Below are 24,379 nucleotides of genomic sequence, written 5' to 3'. Positions count from 1 at the left end.
GGAACACAATCCAAGGTTTCACAGACCACTAGATTTATAGTATAAGCACAAACCAGCCATACAGTGCAGAATGAGATGGCATGATCATCAGGTAACAGGGAGAAGCAGTGTTGTGGTGTACAGAATTCCCCCTAAGAAAAGTTCTGTGCCCAGCCAGAAAGCCTTAGTACTGCCACAGGTAAACTACTCTACAGCATGGTGCTTTGGACTGTGCTCCAGGCAGTAGGTATCTCAAAAAAGTATTTGGGAGATATTTCAAAAAAATCTAACTCCAGTTTCACAATATCTTGAGGAAGAGTTAAAGAATATGGTCTATAAAGCTATTCTTGCATGTGAAACTAAAAAATCACAACTACAACCAATTCTGTCTAACTCCTTTCACACTGTTCTCACTCTGCATCACTATCACAGCAGAAAGTCTGAAGCAAAGCATTTACTGTTTTATTTTGGACGATACTTTTCTATGAAATTCACTCAAAGGCAAATTTTAAAAAAAACCCCAACCCCCAAAAAAAAATCCTCCAACAAACTCATAACTTACTCTTGTAGAGTTTCCACTCCTTTTTCTTTATATTGCAACTCCTGCTTCATCTGTGCCAATTCTCGTTTCAGCCTAGAAAGCTGAAATACAAAATAATTAAAAGTAAAAATAAGTAACAGTAACTTTCACAATAAAAATAATTGGATTTTAAATACAAAATCTTAAGCTACTTTAAAAAACTGGAAGTGATAATTTAAGTTCTCTTTTGTTGCTTTAAAATTTTGCACCAAACAACAGGAGACTTTCTTAAATATCACAAGGTCCAATCAAACATCAGTCAAAATATTCAGGTTTCAAAGCATCAATTTCCTCATCTATTCTATCTGATGTCTTCCTCCAATAGCTTATGCTAACAGCTAGAAAGTATCAATCAATATAAATTTTCTTCTCCCTTTGTAGCAAAGACAAAGACACTTCTCAACTGTCTTCAATTCTTTAGTCTACTTTAAAAAAGATGGAGCATTCAATGCTGTTAATTTCTCATTCCAGGAAAACAAAATTACTGGCAGCAGAACTGGTCTCTCTCCCAGAAATGGCAGTCTGGCTTTCTACAGTTATTTTCATATTATCCTGCCCTCTCAACCCCCTTGTCAATTATCTTGATCCAACTACTGAGCATAAATACAATGTGACATTGCAAAGGTGTCTCTAAAAATCTATTTTTGTGGTTTTATGGCAACAGCAGGTTGTGCAGACCGTGGAAGAGCCAAGAATGACCTGTAATGAAAGAGCTTTTTGCCCTCCAAAGCTGACAGACAACTGAAGGCAACAGGGGGAGGAGAATGCAAGGGATGAGAGGAACAGGGGTGTTTGAGTATGTGGTACTGAAACTAAGACTGAACCGTGAGCCCAAAGAGGGGCAGGGATGGAAGAAGAAAGCTCTCTCTTCTTAAGCTACCAAACTCAGTGTATTTTCTAGAATTTACTCAGAGCACTCGTGATTTTCACATGTACATCAATAAATGACAAAATCATTGCAAAACAGAATTTTAAAAAAGACAGTAAACAATTTTTTTCTTCAGCTCTATTCCAAGAGCAATTGGCTTTGCACCAGTACCAGGATGCAAACCAGGACTCTCAGAGTGCTACCATCCTGCACAGCTCTCTCCCTTTTGTCAAAATTCATGCCACCAGCCCCTCCACACTCCTATACCCTCAACAGCTCCTTTAACACTCACCAAAAGTAAAATGACAAAATGCATCATTAATGTACACAAAAACTTTATAATGCCTGTTTCATTCTATTTCCTGAAACAACTCAATGCCTGTGCACACTTGAACATACTATCCTATGCATGTAGTAGGTAACTTTGTTTTAAGGAGGGAGAAAAACAGTCATAAGTGAAAACCTTTTTTATTTTCTTCAAATATTACTTAGATAAATAAGGTTTGTTTACTTGTTTAGAATATGCTGACATTTAGAGTACGCAAAACAAGCAAACACTAGTCAGCATGTAATAAATATGTACAGATAGAATAAATGCCTTTGAAGGGTGGTGAACAGATTTATTTTCAGAGGCACTCATGTGAAAAGTGGTCGCTACAACAAAAACCGAACACTATCCTGCAAAGATAAGGTTTTTTTAATACTTATTTACAAAACTATTACTTTAGTTTTTTTTAGATATATATATAAAAAAATAAATAAATAAGGAACATTTTTGTTACAGAAATCTGTACACTGCCTATCAGTGTCAGAATACTTGAACTGCCCTCTCCTCATAAAACAGCTCTGGCCAATCAGCTGAAAAATTCTATTTGGCCAATAGGTCTACTGAATTAAGAGATTTCCAACTAAGTGGCTACACCTACAGTCCAGCAAAACCTCGCTGAAAATGGGTAAATGGTATGAAGACAGTGGGTTTGAATGGAAAGAATCTTGTTGGAGAGCATTTACTGCCGATGGCAATTTGTAGAGAGAAAGCAATTTCTGAAAGCCTGGCCAAGCTTGCCTCTGACATCTGCGACAAAAATGTTTGCACTTGTAACGTTGAAAAAACTTCTCAAGTCTCCAAAATGCAGCTAATAGAGAGTTGTTTTATTAGAGCAACGTGTTAGAATAAAAAAGCACTTCTCAATACCTTATTTTTATAAATGCATGCAATGTTCAGTGTAACTGCTAAAGCAAAAGAAAAACAGACCCTTCCTCCCTCCCTCCCTCCCCCACGCCTAATTCATATTTTTACAAAATGAAAAAAGATTACTCACTCTGTCACGACGGCTGGCTATTTCTGCTTTAATCTGATATGGGTCATACTTGGTATTAGCTGAAAATCCTGAGAATGCTAAACAGATGGAAAACAGTATTTAACTTTTTTTCTCTCCCTTCTTTAATACAATTATTAAGATGAGGCACTATCTAATAAACCAAGTCACTAGGTTCTAAAATTATCCTCTGTGCTGAAGTACAACTGAAGATTTCCATTTGGCCCATCTGAAACTTTTTTTTCCATCCTGAACACCAAAAATTGCGTATTCCCTAAAAGCACCTAGTTTCTACGATAGGATGATGATATTATACAAGTAATTTGTGTAATATTACTAATTACTAGTTACTTCCTAAGTGCACTGAATTAACAGTATGCTAGGGACTAAAGTTTTAAAAAATTACTGTCAGAATAAAATTATATTAGTTAGGGAGAGAAACTGCCTTCTAAAGCAACAGTGTAAGGAACTGAAACACAAACCAACCCTAGCAAGTAAGCTCTTAACACAGGGTATCTACAGTCGGGCAATGATTTCAAGCTGTGGCATTACAAGCTAAAGCCTACACAGATGAAGTAAAGATCCTAGAGGATAGACTGGGCAAAGCAACCATGATTTATGGAGTGAGCCATTCAAGGCAGCACTGGCCCACTGAAAAATGCCTGGTATGTGAATGGATGGGGTTGTGCTGCCAGACCTTCCATCCTTTTGCAGAGCTGAAGGTTACTGCACTGAAATCCATATCCGTGTCTGAGGTTGCAATGGGCCTTTTGACTCTCAAAAGAATACTGCAATGCCAAGGTCATGTCAAGCGTGCAGGAACTTGCCAAAATGAGTAGTCATGCCTGGACTAATTCTCTAAATCCAGGATTTTCTATGGATTTTTTTTTTTAAAACAGTGCTCATCACAACTGAGTCACGAAGCTGCTGCATGGGCACCTCCCTGCCAACCCACAACCACTGAGCTCACCTCCCACTCATAGGCACACGACACTGAGTCAATGGCAGCACCCACAAGCAAAGTGGAGGAAAACACTTTGTGAAGTTTTAGTTCTTTTAATGCAATAGCTTGAAACAAGTGATTGGGGAGGCAAAGATATTCGCTATATAAGCGTTCAACTTTGGTCATGTAACTGCACTTGAATTAGAAGCCCAGTATTTCTGTACAATAAAAGGAGAAGCAAGCACCCTGCAGTGGAGTGGAAGAGTCAAATTAAGATAAACAAGTGGAGAAGTAGCTTTTGGGAATCTTGAGTTGACAGCATGATTAATCCCCAAAAGGCTATCTTTAAAAAAAATTTTAAAATCATGTGAGTAATCAGCCCATCTCATTTTCTCAAAACAGGTACATATGACCTTAAACCAATACAAAATATATTAACACATCTGTAGAAAATTAAAATATTTTTCCACCTCAAAACAAGGAAATGGTTATATGTAATTGCTCTTACAGATTCTCATTTTCAGCTCCAGATATACCTACAAAACCCCAAACTATCAGAAGATTGAGAAAATAAGTAAATTGACATAGCATTTGCTTTCACAACCCCCAATTTTGTCATTTTCAGTCATATTTTGCTGCTGTTTCAAATATCTTGTTTTTCTAAGAGCTTCAAAAATATGAAAAAGGTTATATTTTTCTAGTATATTTTCACCTTCCACAGAAGTTTCTTTCTGTATATTCACCTGAAGAAATTCAACAAAATATCCCACAGAATTATTGCAAATTTTAAAAAAACCAAAAAGCCCAAGGTTCTAGAAAGATTTTGTAATAAATGTCGATTTAGATTTTATAATATCAAAAATACTGATGACACTATCTTTTACTTTATTCCAAGTCTTTAAATAGTTGTTTAACATACTTTAAACAATAGTTTCTCTTTTTTTAATTCTTTCTTAATAGGAAAGCATCTTGCTAGTTCTTCAGAAACTTGAACATGAGAGGGGGAAATGAGACAAGTCACAACTGTTCAGTTATGTCACAAACTGAATCACAGAATACATATATATAAACTAAACAAAAAGATGAGCATCCCAGTTCAGTAGTAACAGAGTACTTGGTCCAAACCATCTGCTACACCTCTGCTCTAGCAAACATCTTCTATTCAGGACTTTGGCACATGTATGAACTACCTTGGATTAATAAATAACAGTGAATCAGTAGCTAAACACTTCTATCCAAACACCTGCTCTAAGCCCCCTTCTACAGTCTGATTTCTTGAACACTTTCAGAAGAGGCTATAGCAGAACTTCCCATTCTTACTAAATCCTTGGCACTTAACAGCAAACCTGCAGTTAAAACAATGACTGTACAGTCATTGAAAAAGTCCAGTTAAAAAACCAGTACAACTCCACTAGATTTCCATGTGGTGCTGGGTATATCCATTTCTTTGAACTAGTCTGGTTGACTCTGACAAAGACACCTTTTCTTACTGCACCAACCAACTGCCATGACAGTAGCGCAACATCATCAGAATTCAGAAAAAGGGTATCATCTACTCCAAACTACCAGAGACATAAGAATGTAAAGGGCAGGAAACCAAAGCTCTGCATCACCTATCACCAACATCAGAATTACAGGCTGACATTCAAGAATGAGCTGAACTAATGAAATATTGTTTTCTAGTTCATGGTAAGATGTCCTCTTGAAGACTACAGCTTGTCCCTAACACTTTATAAAGAGTTTGCGAAATAGACTGTGGATCCACAGAAGGTTTCCCCTAAGGTGGTGGCTCCCTCACATGTTAAGTGGAAAATATTCTTGTTTTAGGAGCACATGTAGGCAGGTGATCCAGCAACATTCAGCCCTTTGTTGCCTTGCAGAAAGCATCACAGCTGGCTCCAAGATGGGTAGAAATACCAGTTGGGATACATGCCTGTTGCCTATTAAATGTTAAATCTCTGTTGTAATAGACATAACAGGAATGGGAAGACATTGAATTGCAGAGTCAAAGGACAGCACCTCACTGCTGTAGTGAAGACCTTCATTCAGAGAAGAATCAGGTGATGGAAATACTTCCCACTATTTCTTACACCATATCTTGTGAGGGCCGGTGGGTAAAATCAAGAAAAGACAGTAGAAGTAAACTCACAGCTGGCATAGGAACGGCTGTCATCCTCACACATTTTGTGCAATTGTTGATATTCTTCTTGGGCTAGTTCAAAACGTTGCTGCTTTATTTGGTAAATCTCCTTCTTGGCATTGAGTGCCTCCTGGGCAACTATTAAATATTCCTTTAGCATGCGTTCTTGCTCCCTTCTCCATTGTTCCCTTGGGTCCTCAATTTGTGTGAGCTCTAAGGAGAAAAAAGTGAAAGCATTAAAATAAAATTATATGACACTTTGTGCTACCAAGTCCAAGCTATTTTTGTTAATATTCATTCTCAACAAGCACACGTGACACTACAGCACCCAAAATCACTCCAGCCAGGATGAGAAGAAGGAAGGATGCAGAGTGAAAGAACAGGAAAGTCCTTTTCAAATATAAAAGGCATTTAAATGTTTTTCTTTTCTTTACAAACCACTGCAAACCCAAAGAAAACAGAAATTTGGCTCTAACCTTCCCTCATAGCCAACTTGAAAATTCCAAGAACTTCCTAAAAACCAAGAACCACAAGGAAAAGTGAAAGGTGTCTCAATGCTTAACCTGTAAGTCTAACCTAGAACTATCTTATGATACTGTATACAACTTTGCAAGTACAGCATCTTAAAAGGACAGCAGGCTACCCCTCATAGCTGAGAAGAATAAGGTGATTCAACAGAGAAGGCAGCATCTTAGTCTCCAATCCATAAAGTTTTAAAATAATTTCTCTTTATTTGTCCTAAGAAACAGCAGTCTGATGTTTTTCTTTGGCAGGGTTTAGAACAGTTTTTATTTAATCACGAACCAAAAACAAGTTTCCACAAAAAAAAAGAGATCTTTCCCATTTCTACTGATTTTCAAGGTTATTACTGCAAAACAATATCTTTGCAATTGCAAAGGCATTTGAGGATGACACATGTTAAAATTCCAAAAAATTATTGGATCATTTTGGGGGTTTTTGTGAGTCAACAAATATGTTTTACATGAGGATGTCCATGTAAAGTCCTGTGTTTCAATGTAATGTTAATTTCTGATGATTGAAGCTCTACCAAGAAGAAGCTGCAGACACTTATGTCAATGTTCAAAGTAGTGGCAAAACCTGCAGCACAGTCAGGAGCTAAGCACCTAGCAATTTTTGCAAACTTGATTTCTTACAAGACATGAAAGCCAGTTATGTTTTGCACTAATCCTAGGTACATAATTCAGTATATTGGAGCCAGTGATGAAATACAAAACTGTAGAAGATTGAGCCCAACAGATTAAGAACTCTAATGGAGTCAAGGTCATGCTAGCAGCTCTACCATTTGAGAGCCGTCTGAAAAGTATATAAACAAAAACAGAAAGCTCATCAAAGAGCAGTGCTTCCAACAGATTTCCAGATTAGGTTCCTAAATAACCTTTTCTCTCAACAGCTGTACCTTTTTCTCCCTGCAACTCCTCACACTGAAACTGTATAAAAATAGTGCCTACAGTTCTGCAATTTCTCCCCACTTCCCAGGGACCCTTTTGATTCCCTTCTGGCTCCAATGATCCAAAACTATCTCCTCAGCCAAGGACAGGATGTGCTTTGGTTTGCTGAGTTGCCATAAATCCTTCTCTACATGGAGGGCAAGCAGAACAAAACAGAGTTCCGATGCTGCCCACCTTTCACTCAGGGTATTTCAATTTCCACCGCTACCTCATCTGTCCATAAGTACCGTTGATATCTGTGCAAATTTTAATATCCTAGAACTGCTAAACCCCCATGAAAATGACAAGAAATTAGTAAATATATATAAAACAAGTTTACTAGGATTCAGTTTTTGTCTCTGAATGGCAAATTATTAGTCCTAATCTCAATAAACAGCTAGGATAAGGTGCTACATTCTATTACACATTAAGCTTCTGAGATCCTATACTTCAAGGTGCTGCATCTCTCACAGAACTATTTCAGAAGCCTTCTGAAAAGCTAGCAGCATTCATCTGAGGTAGAAAACTTTAGTGCATGGGAAGCTCTGCTTTTTTCTGGTTTATGAAACTTTGACCTGGATTTCTAAACAAGTTTGCCACAAAACAAGACTAAAGCTACATTGTAAGATAAAATTAACTTCCTTCATTTCTTTACAACCAATTAAAAAAACACTATAGCAACTCCAGAACAGTCCCAGACAAATGCAGAGAATATATTATTCCCTCACTGGGGAATGCCCAACTGCTTAGAGGAGACTTCAAAGGCTCCCAAGATTCGAGGAGGAGGGAAAGGAATTCTGTGGCTGGCAACTGCCAAGGTTTTTAAGCAATGGTTGGATAACAGCCAAGAGCAGCTTAGTAAGGGTGTCAACAAAGTACTGAATTTACAGAACAAGATGGAGATCAGGGTTGGAAGCACCATTGAGATTTACAGAAGATTCTTCTGTTCCTTGTTTTTTTTTCCAGTTTAAATGGAAAACTATTGCCTAGAAATCTTTTTTTTTTTTTTTTTTTGCTTCCTGGGTAAACAAACATAGCAAGAGACTTAGAAAAAAAATCAGATGTATTGCTGTTTTCTTTTAAAAGGTGCAAGGGCAAAAAGCTTGAGAGAGTGCACAAAGCATGAGAGGTCCCTAGTAAGTGTAAGTGTAGAAAGACTCTCTTTGAATTATCCCTTGCATTTTCTCACAGTATTTCTTGACACTGAAGTACTTCTAACTGTTTTGTCAATTAACACAGAACTCCAATGTTGTATAAAGCATTTAATCCAGTCAGTCACAAAAGGCAATCCAAATGTTTTCTCCTGAAGCTGCCATTCCAAGTGGTTTAGACATACTCATTTCAGCAAAACATTTCTTCAGCTCCTACACCACCTGACAGGACCTCATGATACACATGATTGTCTATTCATTAGTTCTCATTTCTACAAAGGAAGTTCACGCAGTCTTGATTGGTACCTTTGTTGTCCACAGTTTAAAAACTGGATCAAGTATCCTACTAATTTTTTAATAATAATTATCCAGCTATAATATAAACTCTGTCTTCCCTCTTATTAGAAATCTTGTTGGTATATGAAAGTACTGTATTAGCCTAAGGGTGACAAACCCATTTTACTGTGACGGCTGAATTACCATTTGGGATAATATCTGTGGGCTGCAAGTAATTAGTTATCATGAAAGAGACTAATTTTGCAACCTTTTTAATTTTTGAATGATTCCTTTTACACAGTTCAGCACTGTCCCCATGAAGCTTCTATCCCTCTGTTCATACATCACTTTATTTCATACCTAATATGATTAGCTTTACTTTTCCAGACCCATTAATATTCAACTTTTTTTCTTGTCTACCCACTGATCATTTGGGAACTTAACTGCCCTTTGCAAAGATTCTTTTCTACAATTTTTGCTCTCAGTCGCACCAAAAAAAAAAATGCAAGCCAGATCTGACATGCCTTCAGTGATTAATACCCCTTCCATAAGTTCAAACTTGAAATCTGTGGTAAAGCTGCTAATAACAAAATTTGAAAAGCAAAAGGAAGTCCTTTTTTTGGGCATGATAGTTATTGTTATTTCTATCACAGAGGCCTATTGGTAGCTTTTTTTAAGGAACAGCATTGCAATAGGAGTTCATGTTCTACACATTTTCTGCAGGGACTCTAAAACCACCTGCAAATCAAAAAAAAAAAAAATTAAAAGAGTTGGTAATACCTTCTTTTTTTAAAAAAATATGCATTCATGCACATACTTTGGTGCAAGTGCACCCCATTACTGTACTCCAACATAATCCTCACTTTTTATTAAATTTCAACATTACTGAAGTTACCATGACAGCAATCCCTAAACCAATACTTTTTTAAAACAGAGAGTTATTATGAGAATTCCCTAACAGTTTGTATTTATTGCCTTTGAATTTTCTTGTCTATCTAACGTTGTGATTAATGCATTAACAGTTGTTTAAAGTTTATCATCATTACTTAATGATCTTTGTTAAATATCACAAGTAAGTACCTGTATAGGTCAAACAATACCATGGGAACATTTATTATTCTGTTGTTTGAATTTTTTAAAGCAAGTAATTGTGAAACCTCGATATACAAGCAGTCCCAATGATGGATGGAAGCTCAAAATTATTTCTACACTTTCTTTTCCTAACTGACTAGATTGCAAGTAGATAGTATTGAGGTTGGTTTTTCAGATTATACTATTTACCATTGCTGTGATAGCCTGTTTAACTACTTTCTTTTCTTAGATCCCACCAACTGCCAATTCCCACAATACTGAAAGCATTCACTCAATGGCGATAAGAAGCTTAATGATAGCACAACAGTAACAGCAGCAGTAGTACAAAGTTATAAAGATAAGACCTTTTTTTTTTTAATGGAACTGGCAAGTGTGCCAGAGTGATGATATAAAGCTCAGCAATAGTCCAAAAGGGAAAGTGTTGTAAATTAGTTTCCAAAAGGGACATCTGTTGCATTTTTGATAGCATTTTGTACTGTATTAAAATATAAAACATATATTGCTTAAGCAAGGATGAGATTATTGTATTTCACAGTGCTTCTGATTAAAAATCAGCACACTTCTCTCAGAATGTATTTTGGTTTTCAGTCTAGAAGAGTGAATTATGGATGACTGGAAAAATATGAAAGGTAAGAATGTAACACAAAAATCTTTCTGACATATGACAAAAAGCAACAATAAAATTACTAATACTTCACAGTATGACCAAGCAAACCAAAATATTGTTAAACACTATAGCTCAATCATAGGTGGCAAAATTCTTTACAAATGGAATTCTTTACAATTATGTCCCCATATGAAAGATAAGGCAACACTTCCTGCAAGGAATTACTAGGATACATGTTCTCACTGTAGCACAAGGTGTATAAATGGCATTAGAAGCAACGTTAGTGACAAGAATAAACATCAGCTTGCTAGTATTCCTCAAAACAATCATATCTACTCACGATTTATGTGGTCCATATAATACACTCCAATCTGTTGATCATAAACAGTTTCCCATCCTAGAGGAAGCTCATCACCAACACAGTCAGCAAACGTCAATGGCTTTGTAATCCTGAAAAAATAAAAATAGCACAAATAAGTACAAAAGCTGCAGAGTTTACAATCCAGTGAATGTTATTACGTGTTTTGAGGATACCTTTGTCAGTTGATCAAAAACTAGTTATGCTACTTAGGAATGTGCTGATAATTACAAACATATAATTTCAAAATAAATTTTCATTTAAATATGCTGACAGATACTCCCCAAACAGGTAAGACAAGCTTCTCACCTCTAGTTTCTATGTATAACAATTTAATTATAATGGCATGCAGTCCTGCCAGTTCTTCTCCCATACTGAAAAGAACACAAATGAGAAGTTGGAGTTCCCCACTGCTGAAACTACTAGAAGCTTTATAAGTTTTAATATCTTCCTGGTGACAACATAATTTCTTGTCATTAAAAAAACTCCAAAAAACCCCAAAAAACCCAAAACATTCAAGACAGCATTATATAACAGACTTCCTCTTTCCAATTATACATTTCCAACTTTTAATGATATTCTCTTGATCCAGACTACTTACTGGATCCAAATTACTTCCTCTCCCTCAAAAAGAAGAGAGACAAACAAACGTCTCTGAAAAATTCAGAAGCAATTAGAGCAGAAATAGTAATTACTAAGTAACAGCATAACTACCTAGCAGCTTAACATATCACAGCCCTTGCTAAACAACGTCTTAATAGATCAGTGGGTAATAGAAAACTGAAAACAGCCATGTCAGTGTTGACAGGAACACTGAAAGTACTGGGTTCCATATTATACAGAAAGACTCTAAACCAACACTGCTCTGGAACAGCAAGATGTATAAAAAACTAGGAAGAATAAATGATATAAATATAAAAGCCTTTACACTCAGTCTAATCCTGTTTATTACCCAAATATTCATTTTAATCTTTACTTAACTCCTAGGATAATGTCTTCCTCTAAAAGCTGTCAAAACATTTGTTTACTGAAAAACTACTAATAAAGTAATTTCAATTACACATGAGATATAAATACAACACCTTCCTCACATATTTGTTGAGGCACTTCAAATACCTAGAACAATGACAACTTTGCAAACATTAAATACATGCATTAGTTTAAGGACTGACTTAATTTGAGCATAATCTATAGCACAACACTGTTGTAACTCCATTTATATATTGTAATACCCAATTAAGGTTTTCTGACACCAGATTTGGACTATGCTTACAAATACACTGCTGAATGGAAACTCCATTAGGACTTATAATTGCCCTCCATCTGATGACACAGTACAACACAGTAACTCTGTCTGAATTAAAGTATGTCTGTCTTTGAACTTGGAAGTCCTTTCCCACACCAAAATAAAACCAACCAGAAAAATCCAGTGCTAAAGACTTCAAATGATGGAAATACTACTACAGCTACATTCTAGCTAGTCCAATGGTGCAGTAAGTACACCATTCAACCACCAATAAAGAACACAAAACTTTGCACACAGCAAACAGAAAAACTGCATTTACCTGCCTCCTGAAACTATTTTACAGTGATCGAGATTACAGTGTACAAAATTAACTGCAGTAGAATTAAAAAAATATATATCCTGACTAGTTTCAATGTAATGTTTCAACAGCTCTGCACAACAGAAGAAAGATCAAGCTATTCAGGTCAAATAATAGCCTGATCCTCTTTGGTTGATTCTCCAACAGTTTAACAAATTATATACATAAACTTGTGCGCCACTACTTAAAGTAAAAATTTTCTATTACTGACAAATACGTAGTTTACATCATGTAATCTCGCAAAACCAAAGATGCTGTATTAAGAAAGAAAATGTTACAAAGAACTGACATATACGCTCTCAGTAATTCATCTAGTAGTCAGGCAGACCAGATATTGCCAAAATACTCCTGATCTCCCTGGAATTCAGTCAAATATTAAACATACAAAGCGCAGTATTTTTTCTTAAACTCCCATGGTTTTGTTCTGAAGACATCATGTTTACAACTTCTCAAAGTAGTCTAGACATCAGCTCCTAAATTACCACACTATAGACAAGATTTTCTTTGGAATGAGTTATGAGACTTGCTTGCCTGTTACACAAACATACCCTCACCCTTTATTCATAAATAAAACCTGCACATGATACTCTAACCTTTCATGCTACAAAAACTTTAATTCAATGCTCTCCATGATCCCACCAGGACTCAGACTTGCAGGACAAAGCCAATGTTCACTTTTTGGAAGTGGAGAGAGAAGAAAACTAATGTATCTGGTCTAACCAGTTTTCATTACAGCATTATAAAAGCATGTGTGAACAGTTTAATTAATGGTTTTGAAGGAAAACTTGTAGGGAAAAAAATCCAACACATAAAAAGCTGTTTTCCAGATATTCAGACCATTATTAAGTTGATGTTGCTCATTTTAAATTATAATCAAAGTTGCTCCAAATTGGATTCTCCTCAGACAAGGCATAATGTCACATTTATACCTATGTAGCTGGACCTTCAGCCAAAGACACAAAACCAAGAACTGGAAGCTTCTGCCTGTGTTTTGCACTGCTTTGACTAAGTGAACTGAAAAAATACCCTCCTGGTTTAAAAGTCACAACTCTGAGGACAAGATTAGTTTCTTGCCAATTAAGGAAACTAGGGTTTTTCAGAACAACAAAGACAAAAAGGAACAGATGCAGATATCTACATTGGAGGTCAGCCACAAATTACAACAGTCGACTGCTGAAATTAAGTATCTTCTGGACATACTGCTTTACCCTCTGGGTTTGTTTTTAATTAGCTTAAGTTCTATAAAATAGAACAGATCTTTTCTACTTTTTTTACGAAGAACTGTACAAGGTACATCTGTTAAAACATTTCAAAGTATTGAAATAAAGACAAAAAAACTTTTCAAAGCATAAAGACAAAGACACAACAAAAATGCTGCCATCTTTGATTAAACAAAAACAGGGCTGTCCTGAACCGTGCTATTCACAGTAAAAAAAACCTAAGGCATTTATCTGTGATCTCAGTAGTAAACAACAACTAACACACTCACCCATGATCACCTCCCGTTTCCCCCAGAACAACTGGCAGGTTGTAACAAGAAGGTTCTGAACTTTCAGCTGAAGATGAAAATCCTCTGGAACCAGTTTACAGCGTTAACTCTTTTCAGCCACTGGACCTATAGGCCAGGTACAAGTAACAGTTCTCCATGGGGGCGAATTCCACACAGATCAAAACACCAACATAAATGTCAGTTAATCTGACAGTTTATCCTTTCCAAAAGTAATGATGCTCTTCAGTCCTTAGGCACCCAATCTTTTGTGACTCTGAAGCAAATACAGAATCACGTAAGAAAGCTTCCATAATCCAAACTCAGTATATCAAGCCCAGAGAAAAATCTTTGAGCAATGTCACGCACCTTGGATCTCTCACTTCTAACTACCCAAATGATATATTTTCATTAAGAATAAATAAAAGTCTGGTATTTGCATGCAATCCAACAGACATATCTGAAATCCCAACCTTTATTCACATTTTCTCTGCATCAATTACCAAGCTAAACAGTTAGAATACAGAAATTAAACTATAAAATAAAATCAAACAAGTGACTAAAGTAAGTTTTTTCTCCTCCTTGCATACTTATTTCATATCTTTATCCACTACGACACAAAGAAGGATTCCAGAACACATTTTTACAGCTTCTGAATATGTGTCAGAAAAACAAGTATTTCTTGAATGCACCAGTTCATGGCAGGGACTGGATGGGGAAAAGACAAGACATTAGAAGATAATGGCTAAATACCATTTTAAATAATTTACTTCAAAAGTGCTTTCAGCACCAGATACATTGTTAACAGCATTTAATTTCCCCTTCCCCTCCAAAATAAACTCACAGAAAACCTCAACCATTAAATAATAAAGAAAAGCTTCTCAGTCCAAAGAGAAGACATACTTCACATCTCCAAAGCACAGCTTTACAGAGCGAGTAGGGCAACTTCATTGTCACAGACCTTCAAAACCAGAACCAGATCACTAAAAACACAAGGCTTTGGAAAATATTAGATTAGATCCTCAGTCTTCCCATGGCCCTGATGCCACATCAGAGGGCCCTGGCTGCCTCAAATCCCTAGGTCTAATTGAGTAAAACTTCCCCTGGGAGGAACTAAATAAAGACAAACAGAGCCTGTTTTTCCAAGATCTTGAACAGGAAATCGAAAAGGTGTTCCAAAGCAGAAACATTGCTGTAAACTAGTCTCCCTCCTTTAAACAATGCCTAAACACCTAAATTACATACAGGGTCATCCCACCTTTATAAGTAGGCCTGGATTAAGAGGAAAGTACTCACCATGAAGGCTGATTATGAAAAAGAACCAGCAAGTTTTGAACAAAAGTCATTGTCTGTATGAGACAGAGAGAAGGATATAAGAACAGCAGCTGTCAACAGTGTTTGTAATTTTGTTTCTGATTTTGATCAGGTACAATGATGGCAGAAAAAATCTAATAAAATTTAATACACCTCCACAAACAACTAGGAGAAAAATTTCCTTAAACCTGATCTCAGACTGAATTGTCATCTAACAGGATAGATGGTTTTGCCTGACAAATGCAGATACAGAAACTGCATTACTAATTTACTAGGAAAATGCATTAATTCACATTAGAGATCTGAAGAACATGATTCAATTTTAAATAGAGTAACAGAATAACTAGAAAAGAAATAACAATCTGCTAAATCTAGCAACAGTTTATCCAAGGGAAGTATTATTCCGAGTATATTACTGAAGCATCACAAAGCAAGAAAGAGAAAAGGCAGAATGAGAAATCATGCACACACTTTAAAGCTTTCTGTCAATGGTTTTTTCTTACCTCCGTTCAAATGTGATTTTGAGTTTCAGACATTGTTATAAAGTTAAACTAACCCTCTTGTCTTGTACCATGGCTCTTATTCCCTCCAACTGCACAGAGGAGGAGGGGAAAAAACCAACAGAAAATCCCAAACAAACAAAAGCAAGAAATTGAGAAGGAACAGAAGATTATTTTTGTTGTTTCATAGACACTGTTAAGAAGAGCTGCTTACACTGAAGGGGGGAGTGGGGAGGATTGGAATTATATTGTTTTTAAAAGTCACACTGCAGTCCTGGAGGTGTTTCTTAGACATCTTCCACCATCGTGGCTCTGGCATGGGCAGCAAGAGTCTGTGAGACAGAGAGGGTCTGCAGCCACAGCTGTGCCAACACTCCGAGCAGGCTGCCCTCCCCCCAGCACTGCCCCCAAGCAGGGCAGGGACACAGCAGGCGCACACTGCCCAAGGAAGGAGCTTCCTCCAGGGGCAGGAACAGGAACAGGCACCAATCAGACCCACCCAGCCTCACCCCGGGAGCACAACCAGTCAGGCATGGGCTGTTCATGGTAAATGCCACCATGAACTCCTCATCACTGCTACAGCACTCTGGAGTACACCATAGCTTTCCTCCTCATCTATCCTCCATCCACTCAGCTCTCTGCAAGCAGCCAAGTCATAAAAATGAACTGGATTTTGAAATAAAGTTTATCAAATTACATAGCAACTGCTTAGCCAAAAGTATAACAAAGTTCACCACACTAGATGTATCTTTTCAAGATACAAGGTTTTTTTTATCCTTTTTCTTAATTTACATATTTTCATTTTATTATATGATTTAACATCAGACTCTGAACAAAATAACTCACTGAACAGCTACTCAATTCTTCATTAAAATAAATCCATACTACAGATGGTCAGACTGAAACTAAATGAAATTCTGTGCTCAGGACAAAGATTTAAAGAAGGTAACATGTTCAGAGTCATTGCTGGGATACATTTCCCTTGGAAAAGAAAATGGTACCCACCAGATAGGAAATAACAGCACCAACTCTCCTAAAGGTCACTTGAAATTCAGTCTTTTTAAGACCACACTGTATTTTGCAACTATTTATGTTGTTAATATATTTCTTCCTTTTCTTTTTTTCTCAGTAGGAAATAAGCTGATGACAGAGTGCGAGTACCGTCCGATCACTGTATTTGCTTCAATTTACAGTAACGCAAACCAACACAGCATAAATCAATGTGCAAAACACAAGGCATGGGATGGTACCAGCTAGCCAACTGTTGAGAAAAAAAATCAACATCTTGAAGCGTGAGGAAAATGTGTGATCACTATCAGACCATTTTTTAATTTAAACTCTGAAAAATTAGATTTCGTGATGCAAAATGTACGTAAAGCTACTCATCTAAGAGAGAACTGACACAACTTGTTGCCTTACAAGAAGTAACAGTAGCCTACATTGCCTATAAACACCTCTAAGAAATTTACCCAAGGACAACCTCTCACCTTTCACTATCCTAGAAACAATAAACCCTTACTAACAAGCTACAATAGACAAATAACATACTTTTGTTTTTACCCTTTCTCATAATCCCCAAAACCAAAACAGCTGAAAAATACTGGCATAGTATGTTGAAACATAAAATGCTATGTCCAATTGCAGCTCTCGCATAACTTGTCTGGCTGCTCAGGAACTGCTGAAACAGCTCCACACAAGCAGCCAAGTCTTCCAGCAGCTATCCGTTTCTTAACAGCAGCTATGATCCATATCCAAATTCAGAACACAAACATTATGGGAAATTCTTGCTGAAAATATTTTCTGTATATGATGAAAATGCCTTTCTCAAAAATCATAGCCAGGTTAAAAGTCAGTGCTTTTAAGAAAACTATTTTTGTGTCTGTAATTCATTGTGGTTTTTTTAAAGCAGATAAACAGTAAAAAAATGGGCAGAGGGGTTAAGTAGGACTATCCATGAATGCTTTAAAACTTATTTATTGTGTACACATAGATAGCCTGAAGTGACCAGTAACTGTGCAAAGCCACCAGTCAAATCTTAAGATTAGCAGTGGGGCAAAGACAATTGCTGAAGAGACTGGCTGAAGAAAAGCAGACTGGACGGCAGATGACTTGACATATACAGCAGAAAATAGACAAAATTATATATGGTAGCTGGGTATAAATCATAAGAGGAAAACAGCAGGGATGTGTGGCAAATAAAACTGCTAAGGCGGGGAAATTAGGAGAATAGAGTTTTTGATTTCAAATTGCACCTTCAAACTGATTCCAAAACTCATTTCAAACTGATTTCATATCGCACCTTCATATTAAAAATGCTCTTTGCTACAAAGAGCAATATGCAAAACATTTACAACTTTTCTTTTGCCAGTGCTACTCAAAAATCTCTAATCTTCCTGAGGACTTCTGTAATGTGTGAGACTCCAAAAAGAAAAACCTAAAATCAAATTAAGAAGAATCAAAAACCAAAACAAAACAATAAAGAAACTTCAACAGAGAATTTTAAAATTCAAGAAGCAAGCTGAATTCTTCCACTTGTGAAGACACTACATGTGTCCATACACAGCGCAGCTTTAGAGCAAGCAAGTGTGCAGTGCTCTAGTTTCACTGATTGTAAATAAACATTTACAACTTTTATCCAACATCTGTGCATAGCAGCATTTTCCAACAACATCCAACTGATAATCAAGGTCCCAGTTAGCAAAGGCCAGGCACATAGTTATCCATTTATTTCTTCCATCCTGCAAATCACAGTTCTACAACCTTCTGCTGGAGACAAGTCATCCAGCTGTCAAATTTCTACATCCTCAGAATATACTAAAACTCATTTCTATGTTCAGTTCTGTCTAACAAACTGCTTGACAGTTGTAACCTTAGTTTTGCAAAGACTCCTCTGGTTTGAGAATATAAATTTCCAGCTATCTTATTTTACCACAATCCCGCCCATCAGTTAACTGAATCATTGTAGAAGATTCAGTGGGAGAGGTGATAAGTACTTCACCCTTACACAGAGTGTATGTGCTGGTGTATAAGTGTATGCCTATGCACAGAAAATTATTCACTTCTGATTGCTGGTCACAACTTCTGTATGCAACTATCAGATGAGGAGGAAACACCTGCACCTTCCTAATGGAAGTCACCCGAGCAAGGGTGAAAAAGTGCATCTGGCAAGATCTTGCCAGCAAGTTCTTAGTAATAAGCATTTTGCACATGAACAAAAATCATGAGAGGAGTTCAAAGCAGGAAGAAAATGCAGCAGACAGGAAAAGGGTCCCCAGCAGACAAGGAACAAAACTGGGACAAAATCTCCAAATTCAAGTCCATGAAGCTCCACATGTTAGAACAAAAGGAGGCACCAAAAGAAGCTTTACATCTCAGTAAGAAGCAAAATGCTCTTACATGTTGCAAGACACTACCATGCAGTTGAATACTTCCCAAGGACTCTTGCATGATCACTTCAAGTTTATATAAAAATATTAGAACAATATCACTATTACATAGCCAAAACATTTTCATAAACTGGTAGTGAAAGAGTCTATCTCTGCTCAATAGTGCAGTGAAGAAGTAAAAGTGTAACGGTCTTCAAAACTGTCTGCCCATTTACTATGTTCTCTTGCTAACCTGAGGTGTCCTGTATCCAGAAAGATTACAAGAGCATTAATTATCTTGTTACCTTTAAGTCTGACCTTGCTAGACTACATTTTTCTTCAAAATTTTGAAGTCTATATGATTGTCCCAGAGATTTTTCTACAACTTTCTCACAACCAATGGTAATTCAAGTTTCTGTACATTTATAATACATGTATAATGTAAATTACACACCACTGAAGGTGTTCACCTCCCTTAAATTTATCGTCTTTAAATTTAAATTTATTCTTCATTCTTCTTTATCAATGATCCAGATTGGAAATAACTAAATATATACGTGTGTGTGCATATACATATACATACACACATACACACAAGTGATTTATCAACATAATGTACTGATTTGTCTCAATACCATTCAAGTGTCAAATGACTGAAGTTTAACTTACACATTCTTCAATAAAGAAAGCACTGAAATATTTTTGTGAACACTTTAAACCACTTTAGACAAGTCTCAGCAAAACAGAAAATCTTATAATAATTGATAGTCTTCAGGCTGACTAGAAAGTACGTAGTTGAAGATGCATAGAGGTTAACATTAGAATCTTGAAAAATATATATATGCCATTACATCCCAATGGATGCAGGACTGGAAGGGATACAAGCAAGTCTGTAGATAATACAAAACTGAGAGGAGCTGTTGACCCCCTCAAAGACAGAGAGGCCCTGTAGACAGACCCTGACAAATTAGGAGAGACGGGCAATCACCAACTGTATGAAGTTCAACAAGGGGAAGTGCCAGATTCTGCATCTGGGATGGAGCAACCCTGGATGTACTGACAGACTGGGGAACGAGAGGCTGGAGAGCAGTGCTGCAAAAAGGGACCTGAGGATAAAAGTCAGCAGAGCCCTGGCAGCCAGGAGGGCCAACTGTGCCCAGGGAGCATCAGGGACAGCATGGCCAGCTGGGCAAGGGAGGGGATTGTCCTGATCTGCTCTGAGCTGGGGCAGCCTCACCTCGAGTGCTGGGGGCAGTTTTGGGTGCTGCAATGTAAGAAAAATATTAGTGAGCGTCTAAAGGAGGGCCACAAGGATGGTCAAGAGCCTTGAGGAGAAGCCCTTGAGAAGTATGAGGAGTGGCTGAGGGCACTTGGTCCATTCAGCCTGGAGCAGACTGAGGGGAAGCCTCATTGCAGTTACAGTTTCATCATGAGAGGAAGAGGAAGGGTAGGCACTGATCTCTCCCCTGTGATAACCAGAGACAGAACCCAAAAGAATGGCCTGAGGGGAGGTTTAGGTTGGGTATTAGAAAAAGGTTCTTCCCTCAAAGGGTGGCTGGGTACTGGAACAGGCTCCCCAGGGCACCAAGCCTGACACAGTCCAAGAAGCGTTTGGACAATACCCTTGGGGACGTGGTGTGACTTGGGGATGGCCCTGTGCAAGGCGAAGGGCTGGACTCTATGATCCTTGTGGGGCCCTTCCAACTCAGCATATTCCACGACTGTGAAAATCTCTCTCCTACACTAAGAAGGTCCATCATTCTAGAAAACATGCCAACAAACATCAGCTAAAGGGAGTTTTTTATTTCTGTAGTCTGAAAGAAACCGAAAATGTTTTAGAAAAGGCTATAGCTAATGTTCCCCTACGTGTGAAGTTTAATGACACTACAAACAGACATCCATCATACCTATATGCACAAACAAGCCTAGCACTACTATCAGTGAAAATTTAGTTCATCTGATGTTTTAAAATATTTTAAGGCCCAATCCTCAAAATACTTACCATACTTGGAGTATATTCAATTAAATTTTACTGAAATTATTTTCATGAAACTACTTTCACCAAAAAGTATTATTCAATTATATTAATAAAAAAGAAAATATATGTTAAAAGTTACCAGAAACCATTTCTAGAGAAATTAAGCAGAAACTGAAAAACAATGGGAGGAAAAAGTAAATGCAACTGGCCTGAGTATAAAAAAAAATGGTTGGAAAAATACATATTTAAGAGACCATTCTTTTCAAGTCTTGGAACAAAGCGATGTGTAGATAAGTGCCAAAAGAATATGCATACCATGACTTCACATACATCCTATTCAAAACAAATTGTGAGGTAAAACAGTAAACAAAGGCCTCACACTCAGAAAAGTCTACAATGCCAGCTAATATTAGAAATTCAAGACAAGAATTTCCCATTTAATCTTTCAAAACAGTTTTTCTCCTCCTTGTCTTCCAACACACTTGAAAATGTGTGATACTCATCCTGTATTTTTCCTAAAAGTACCGCATATGGCATTTCTCAAACATGTTCAATTATCACATTACTGGAAATTTTATGGACTCTTTTGTACCATTTCTATGTTATGTCTTCTTACAGGCTACTGAGCTGTCACACACTGACTTTGCCTGTAAAGCAGAGAAATTTTGCCTTGTAAAAGACCAGAACTCTGGTTTCAAGTCCCTCTCAGTGGAATGGGTACCCATGGGCATGGAGAGAAACCTGTAACCAGAGAGGACATTACACTGCATGGCAGCAGCCCCCTGCCCAAACTGCACTATAGATCTGCAAGGAAGGCTTTCCAGACTGCTTCTCTTCTTCATTTTCTGAACTACATCAATAAAGCAACACTTTATGTGAGGGTGAACGACACAGACGCTGCATCCAAGGGCACCATTTCAAACACTTGCCTGAACAGCTACTAAGCTTCACTTGGCACTAAGCAACTGAAGTGGAAATACGTTGACAGGATCTTTGATGCTTTTAGGTTTCAGAATCCATTTCTTGCAAGCACTGATCTACAGCAGTCACCTCATTATTTAAGGTTTTTCTACTCTTCCAGGAGTAACAGACCCCTAGTCAAGCATAAATGGATGCATGTTTCAGCTGCCTAGAAGTAGTGATGGACAAGTCATTAGTGACTATTGTGTACATGAGCATCCTCAATCTACTCATTTATTTTAAAGCTCCATATTTTAAGTGGTATTACAAAAACAGTTAATGATCACATATAAGATATTAAAAGTGGTCTAAAAATAAACCCAAAAATGAAGAGAACTGTGCTTAAAATGTGTCTTATTTTCCAAACATAATCAAGAGAGCTAACAGAAGAAATTTCATCTCCCTAAAATCTTTACTGCTTTTGTACCAATGGAGCAACAACCTCCCTGCAAAGTAAAACAATTTCTTTAAGCCAAATAACTGCCTAAGATAAAAAGCAATGGCTCTTCAATGATTTGCAGCCTTGCTACCTTTCCTTCTCCACAGCACATACTTTGCCTTTAAAATTACAGATACAGTTGTCAAGTTATTTACACTTTGACATGTTAGTTTATATCATTCCTAAATTTTTGATTCTCAACAGTCTCAATCTATCAGCCACAAACAGAAATTCATGTCATCTACATATATATAATGCTAACATAGATGCTGTTGAGAAGATTCCCTTAAACTCTTCAGAAGTGCTTCCACGTTAGCATCCTTGTCAGACAGTAATTTTCAAACTTTTAGGAAAACTTGGCCCAGTCCCTGTTGTCCCAGTACACAATTTACCTACTATTATTATTCCCCAAATACACTTGCTTCCTACCGTCTTCCTTAATGCTGACCTTGCAAATTAATGTAGTATACTCCCCAATCAATATTAGTAATTTAGTAATATATCCCAAAGTCAGTTTTACAGATTTATGTTCATCTGAACATAAGCTTCTGAGCACTTTTAAAAGGCTGAACTTAAGAAGTTTGATGCTATTACTTCTATGGTTGCCAGTAGTTGTACAATGTATTATACTTGAAATTCCAGTTAGACTAATAAAGTAGTTCCCTATAAGTAATACAAGGAATTCCTCATAACTTCACTGTCATACTTTTACATATATACAAGAATAAAAAATATTTTGTGAAAAAATCCAGAGAAATCCAGTGAAATAATGTACTTCTAGTGAATTACACTAATGCAGTATGAGAAAAAAAATCTTACAAGAATCTGTTCAAACCCAATGTAAAAAACACTTGGAACTCTCAGAAAAAAATTTATTTTTAATATAAGAAAATAAAGCAAACCATAAAACAGCAAAAGCAGTGTTGGTAGTTATTTTACAGCATAAAATTTCTCATATACCAGAAAATGGGAAAGTAAAAACCAGTCAACAGGAAAAAAAGAAGATCACAATCCTAGAAGACTGACAATACCATCAAACCTACAGTGATCTTAATTTGAACTAACTGAACATCAGTGAATACCATTTCATTAAAACAGTAGTGGAAATCTGATTAAATTTATAGTAAGACATTGAAGAGACTTCAACAGTAGATGGCCTCTTCCGCCCCATCTCCCATGACGGAGAAGGTTAAAAATAGAGGCTTCCGTTTCCTTAGATTATTTCACTTTAAACTTTTCTAGAGCACTGAAATAGGTATTTTGCCAGCTTCCTACATTTGTGTTAGAAAAGAAGCGTTAAAAACACACATTTACAGCAACTCAGGAAACTGACTTCTGTGGTTTGCATTATTATTATCATCTGTAAATGACAAGTCTCTCTAGAAGTGGGAGGCATCTCTTCCAAAGTCTCCTTTTGGATATCGCTCACCCAAAGGTCCCTTGCACCACATAGTAACATATTTTGGGAATAAGCTGTACTGGCATATTCTTCTATATTTATGCATTCCTTTGCAGTTAGTAAATGCAGATATTTTCAGTGCTCCGTTCCCCACATCCAAAAGCAGCTCCACTACCAGGAAGGAAAGCTTAAGAGTTGTAGACAGCTTCAGCTCCCTCCCTCCCTGCTATAAGCCTTTGAGGAACTCAGCCACAGGAAGCACCTAACTTCCACCATGGCAGCACAGAGTGGCTTCAGCTGTCCAGGTCCATATTTTAATGTCAGAATGTCACTGTCATCATCTAATTAAACTCCTGCATGCTTCAAGCCACAAAACTTTAGCTTGTAATCTTTGCATCTAGCCCAACCTCATGGGCGACCTAGAGCATACCTTCCATAGCGACAAGAGAAGAGTTTGTCAATATTGAAAAAATGTACACTGCAGAATAAACATCTGAACTCTTTATCTCGAGGCATTAAGTATCAAAAACCAAAATATAGTAGGTACCTAAAGTCTGCTGCAAGATGATGTTT

The 24,379-nt window shown here is 37.0% G+C and overlaps 1 protein-coding gene across 3 annotated transcripts in view; it reads right to left on the bottom strand.

Moving 5' to 3' along the window:
* Positions 1–24,379, bottom strand: part of WWC3 (WWC family member 3) — a 98,418-nt gene that overhangs the window by 51,603 nt on the left and 22,436 nt on the right. For 2 of the 3 annotated variants that reach the window (XM_033051811.2, XM_033051812.2), the window contains exons 1-4: positions 10,744–10,847; positions 5,839–6,042; positions 2,750–2,826; positions 542–621 (exon numbers count right to left, since the gene is read on the bottom strand). In XM_033051811.2, coding sequence (XP_032907702.1) covers positions 542–621; positions 2,750–2,826; positions 5,839–6,042; positions 10,744–10,759 — 377 coding nt within the window. In that variant the 5' untranslated portion in view covers positions 10,760–10,847. Of the gene's footprint in view, positions 1–541; positions 622–2,749; positions 2,827–5,838; positions 6,043–10,743; positions 10,854–24,379 lie in introns of those variants that run through there. The other variant, XM_033051813.2, reaches the window with a different exon arrangement.

Source organism: Catharus ustulatus, chromosome 2 (genome assembly GCF_009819885.2).
Source record: "Catharus ustulatus isolate bCatUst1 chromosome 2, bCatUst1.pri.v2, whole genome shotgun sequence".
Taxonomy (NCBI): domain Eukaryota; kingdom Metazoa; phylum Chordata; class Aves; order Passeriformes; family Turdidae; genus Catharus; species Catharus ustulatus.
The sequence above is the reverse complement of the archived record's forward strand: the minus strand, read 5'-3'. Positions and strand labels throughout refer to the sequence as shown.